The sequence below is a fragment of the Acanthisitta chloris genome, unplaced genomic scaffold (genome assembly GCF_000695815.1).
Source record: "Acanthisitta chloris isolate BGI_N310 unplaced genomic scaffold, ASM69581v1 scaffold21479, whole genome shotgun sequence".
NCBI classification, from domain to species: domain Eukaryota; kingdom Metazoa; phylum Chordata; class Aves; order Passeriformes; family Acanthisittidae; genus Acanthisitta; species Acanthisitta chloris.
The window spans coordinates 4934-10485 of record NW_008690129.1 but is presented as its reverse complement, the minus strand read 5'-3'; the positions used below and the strand labels follow the sequence as shown (position 1 = coordinate 10485).

At 41.2% G+C, this 5552-nt stretch overlaps 1 protein-coding gene across 1 annotated transcript in view; it reads left to right on the top strand.

Annotated features, from left to right (window-relative positions):
* The window catches only part of LOC103808901 (probable phospholipid-transporting ATPase IH), a gene marked incomplete at both ends in the record, with an annotated part of 13812 nt that overhangs the window by 4277 nt on the left and 3983 nt on the right, over positions 1–5552 (top strand). Inside the window, 4 exons of the mRNA XM_009081709.1 lie at positions 1237–1339; positions 2698–2843; positions 3836–3895; positions 5300–5427. Of these exons, the coding sequence (XP_009079957.1) occupies positions 1237–1339; positions 2698–2843; positions 3836–3895; positions 5300–5427 (437 nt within the window). The remainder of the gene's footprint in view (positions 1–1236; positions 1340–2697; positions 2844–3835; positions 3896–5299; positions 5428–5552) is intronic.

Genomic DNA, 5552 nt, shown 5'->3' with positions numbered 1-5552 from the left:
TGATAAATGAACATATTTAATGAACTGAACTAACTGCTCTTTTTAACCTAACAAGCTTGGATGCTACAAGAACCTGCATTATTTATTACTCTAGAGTGCTATTTTTCCTCATTTTCAACCTAAATGGAATGCCAAGAAAGAAGAATCCAGACAAAAAAAACCTGTGCTTTATCATATTTAAATACTTCCTGACTGTTGTGTTCGTTGTTTGTATCCTTCCATTCCTGAAACGTCTCAGTCTACCTGAAAAGCTTTGAAAGGAAACAGACATTGGAAGATGCACTTCTTTTTTCTCTCAGACAGTTGTGTCTTTTTCTCAGTGCTCAAGTGCAGCACATGCAGCACTTGTTCACATGAACCAAGATATTTAACCAGCACTTTAACTGTCTGGAAGTTTGTAGAAGATTTTAGTTGCAGCTTGACTGTACCAAATGTGCAGAGGTGATCATTTGGAATGGAGAGATGTGAAGTCAAAGTTTTGGCCAGTTTCTATGTCAGTGGTATTTAGATATATACAAAGTCCTATTATCTTCTCTACAATGGTAAGAAAAAACTTCAGCACAGTTAAGAAACAGAATTTTTCAGGCTTTCTTCGAGGTTTTATACTCTGTCTCTGGAACCCTCTTAATTTACTACTACTCTGCTCTCCTGAGAACCACCTGGAATACTGCACACAGTTCTGGTGCCCTCAACATAAGAACGACATGGAACTGTTGGAGCAAGTCCAGAGGAGGCCATGAAGTTGCTAAGAGGATTTGAGCATCTCCCCTGTGAGGACAGGCTGAGGGAGTTGGGGCTGTTGAGCCTGGAGAAGAGAAGGTTGTGTGGAGACCTCAGAGCAACTTTTCAATCTCTGAAGGGCCTACAAGGAGCCAGAGAGGCAGTTTGTGTTAGGAACTGCAGGGACAGGACAAGAGGCAATAGGATCAAACTGAAGGAGGGAAAGTCTAGGTTGGATGTGAGAAAAAAGTTTTTCCCTGTGAGGGTGGTGAGACACTGGCACAGGTTGCACCCCTTGTCCTATCACTGCAGTTCCCAATCCACATGTCTCAGGGTTGTGCCCAGATGGTTCTGGAATATCTCCAGTGAGGGAGAATCCATGACCTCTCTGGGTAATGTTAGTTTTCTGTCCCTTCAGAGAATCTCTTGTTTAACCACATTGCTAGTTGTGCACTCATGCAAAATAAACGGCCCATTACAGGAAAGAGTTTTGAACACTTTTTTTTTTTTTTTCAGATTGTAAAACTAATTAAGTTATCAAAGGAGCATCCTATCACATTAGCAATTGGTGATGGAGCAAATGATGTCAGTATGATTTTAGAAGCACATGTTGGTATAGGTAAGTGCACTTTTTTAGCCTATCAATCCAAGTGGAATGGCAAAACCCATTTATTTCTTAAAAACAGGCAGTCTCAAAGAATCACCTGATACATTTTATATACAGATTCTAGCACATTTATCCCAGGAAGTGTATGAGAGATACTTGGGAGTGTTTCAAAAAGGAATCATTAAGCATTCAGGAGCATGTGACTCTGTGTAGGAAGTCAAGTCATTGAGGAAAAACCCCAGTCTGGTTAAAGAGAGAACTTAAGCTGCAGCTTGGGGGAAAATAAATCTGTCATCTCTGGAAGGAGTGTCAGGCAAGATGGGAAGACTCTAGAGAGTCATGTAGGGAGAAGATTAGGAGGGCAAAGCTCAGCTGGAACTTGATTTAGCTGTTAAGGACAACAAAATAAAGTTTTATAAATCCATTGGGAGCAACAGAAGGGTCAAGGAGGGTGTCCAGCAGTTGGTAAATGCAGAGGGTAGTGCAGTGACAGGGGATGAGGATAAGGCAGAGGCACTCAATGATTTCTTTGCCTCTGTCTTTAATGTCAAGTCCTCAGGACATCCAACTCCTAGGGCTGGAAGTTGGTGATGGGGAGAGGAGTGAAGCCCTGTAATCCAGGAGGAGATGGTTAATGACTTGCTATGCCAATTGGGCACTCACAAGTCCATGGGCCCTGATGAGCTTCACCCCAGGGTGATGAGGGAACTGTCAAAAGAACTCGCTAAACCCTTTGCAGTCATCTCCCAACAGTCCTGGATAACTGGAGAAGTTCTGGGTGACTGGAAATTGGCAAACATGACACCCATCTATAAGAAGGGTTGGATAGAGGATCCAGGGAACTCCAGGCCTGTAAGCCTAGCCTTGGTTCTGGGCAAGGTCATAGAGGAGAGGACCCTGAGTGCCATCACACAGCACACGCAGAGCAGCCAGGGGATCATGTCCAGCCAGCATGGATTTATGAAAGGAAGGTCCTGCCAGACCAAGCTGATCTCCTCCTATGACAGTGACCTGCTTAGTGGATGAAGGGAAGGCTGTGGGTGTGATCTATCTGGATTTCAGCAAGGCATTTCAAACTGTGTCCCACAACATACTTGTAGGAAAACTGGCTCTCATGGCTTGTATGGGTGGAGTCTTCAGTGGGTAAAAAAGTGTCTGATGGCTCAGAGAGCTGTGGTGAATGGAGCTAAATCCAGTTGGGGCTGTCACTAGTGATGTTCCCCAAGGCTCAGTGTTGGGGCCAGTCCTGTTTGACATCTTTATTGTTGATCTTGACGTGGGGATTGAGGTACCTCAGGGAATTAGCAGATGGTTCTATGGTTCAATGTGACCTCCTATTATTAAATAGCTTCCTTATGATTGTTTTCCAGGAATCATTGGCAAAGAAGGTCGTCAAGCAGCAAGAAACAGTGACTATGCAATACCTAAATTTAAACATTTGAAAAAAATGTTGCTTGTTCATGGGCATTTTTATTACATTAGGATATCTGAACTTGTGCAATACTTCTTTTATAAGGTAAGAGAATGCTTATTCTGACTGCAAACACCTCACAAACTTACATGGTAAGCCCTAACCAGATACAGTTTGTGTTAAAGAGATTTTGTTGAGTACCAGATGCAAAGCTGAAATGAGATTATTGTTTTTATCCTGAACAGTAAGTGAAACAGTTTTTCTATAAATACGTTATGTATAAAACCAAAATATGCCTTGTCTTTTTGTTCTCTCTCCTACAAATCTGATCTCAGACTGTTTTACTTATTTCCACTAGCTTCTGGGTGGTTGTCTCTACAGTGGCCTTTGAAATCAAGTTGGAAATAGTTTCTGAGAACTTGGAAACTAATGTAAATTAAGTTATGCCAAATTCACCAGGATAGTGTAGGTGAAGAAAGTGTACAATAAGCATCCCCTGGTGAGACAGTTTTGTCATTGCTCAGTCTTAGGATCCAAAGTTCTTTCAGCAAGCAATGGAAGATCACACAAAGATTACAGCAGAGTGGCAGGTTAATGGTTGGCCTCGATGATTTTAGAGGTCTCCTCCAACCTTGATGGTTCTATCATTCTAACCATCAGAGGATAATTAATGGTTTCAATGTTGGACTGTATATATAATTAGGAGAGGATGAAGGTCACAGCTAGAAACATCTAAAAGTGGCTTTGGTGGAAACCATGTTGACCAGAGTGTCCATGCTTCCTTGTCATGGTTGGTGTCCTCCTGTGGATGGTCCCTTATTTGCCTTGTCTTAACTGGACTGTGCTTCTCAACCACAAACCTCATTGCCCTTGTATTTTTTCTGCATCTAAACTGTAGCCTTAAAAGTTTGGTTTTAAAATATTCTGTTGTTCTTACACTGTGACTGTTGATGTTCAGTATCTGCAAGTTCTTCTGCAGTTCCTGCACTGTTTGCTATTAGTGGTGTTGTAAAACTGTGATAGAGGCAGCTATAACATTGTACAGCATATCAGTTGGTGCTGGAATTTCACTTGATGACTGTCACTTTGTCTTTCAGAATGTCTGCTTCATTTTTCCTCAGTTTTTATATCAGTTCTTCTGTGGGTTTTCACAACAGGTGAGTTGCTCTTTTTCACTGTCACATTTTCTCCTTTGCATTTGTTAAACACCAAATGGATCCTCCTGAGAGAAACTTGGTGTTAGTGGGAAAAGAAGAGCATCACTTTGGGTTCCTCTGGTTTTCAGTGGCAACAGCAGTTGAGTCTCAGAAATCAGTTTTGTGAATTATCATCCAAGTAATGTTGTTTTCAAAGTCAAAGAACACAGGAAGAGAAAATGTAATGCGAAGTGAAATAGCTGTGAGAAATGTAGAGTCAGGTAGGTTTAAGCTTATTGGACATGGGCAGAGGAAATCCTGAGAGATAAGGAATTGAACTAGTTGTTCATTTTTAGAATCTAGAGGGAAATGGAAGAAAAACTAATCTTCTCTGGTGTGTACAGACATGAGTCGCACACATGTCAAACAAACTGCAGCATCTTGAGAGCAGCAGAGTGGAAAAGAGAAAATAAAAGTGGAAAGATAGAGGAAAAGTGAACTGCTGTTCACCAGCAAAGTGCCATCATTCTGGAGAGGATCCAGTTTTCTCCTCCCTAAATTTTGGGTTATTTTCTCTCTTGCTCTCATCTAATTTCTGCAGAAAAGATCGACCTCTTCTTTCTTCTGAAGGAGAGAGCAAAAAACAAGGGGAAGGAATGGCTGAATTTAGACCAAAAGAAAAGGATGAAGTTGTCAGGATTGAATTGAACAAGAGGATGATTTAACTGGGAGAAAGTAGTACTGGTGCTTTGAATTTATGGAGTGTCTCAAAAGAAAGCTCCAGAAGTAGTAAAAATGGCAGAACTGTTTTCTGTCTGGTTTGGTTTCAATTTTAAATCACCAGTGAAAACTTCATAGGTTTTTATCAAGCATCACTGGGATTTAGATATGAAAACATATGTTGGTGAAAATTTAGTTTAATTACATTCTTTTAAGTGCTGAATCTAATTTTGAATCCAAAAAAGGGGTTTGGACAGCATTTCTTCCAGCATAAATGATCACCAAATAGTTTTTGGCAATTAAAGAACTCTTTTTATGGAGTGATGTGGTAGATTTGAGGGCAAGTTGCAGTGATGATATATATGTATGTTAGACGCTAGGAGAAATGTTTTCCCTGTTAGGGTGTTCAGGCACTGGGAGGTGGTGGAGTCACCATCCCTGGAAGTATTGAAGAGGTGTCTGGATCTGGCACTGGAGGATCTGTTTTAGGGTTTAGGGGTTCCAACAGTGACAGGTTAATGGTTGGACTGGATGATCTTAGTGGTCTCCTCAAACCTTGCTGGTTCTATGATATCTGCCTCCATTCTGAATGGCTATGGTTTCATTTTCCTGAGAAAGTTGACTCATTCATTTGCAAGCATGTGTCTCGCAGAGGGCTGTGGTTTGAAATTAAAACCAGCTGATTGAATTCTTTTCCCTTTGCAGACTTTATACGATACTGCGTATCTAACACTGTACAATATCAGCTTCACTTCCCTTCCTATCCTCTTGTACGGTCTAATGGAACAACATGTCAGTGCAGACACACTCAAGAGAGAGCCTTCCCTGTACAGGTAAAATGCATACTCTGTGCCCTTAAGTGTGACTGTTCAATTGCAGGATCTGCCTCTGTTACAGTGAAAGTCCTCAGGGTTTCTGTACCAAAAGCTTATGGTAGAACATAGAATCGTAGAATTTG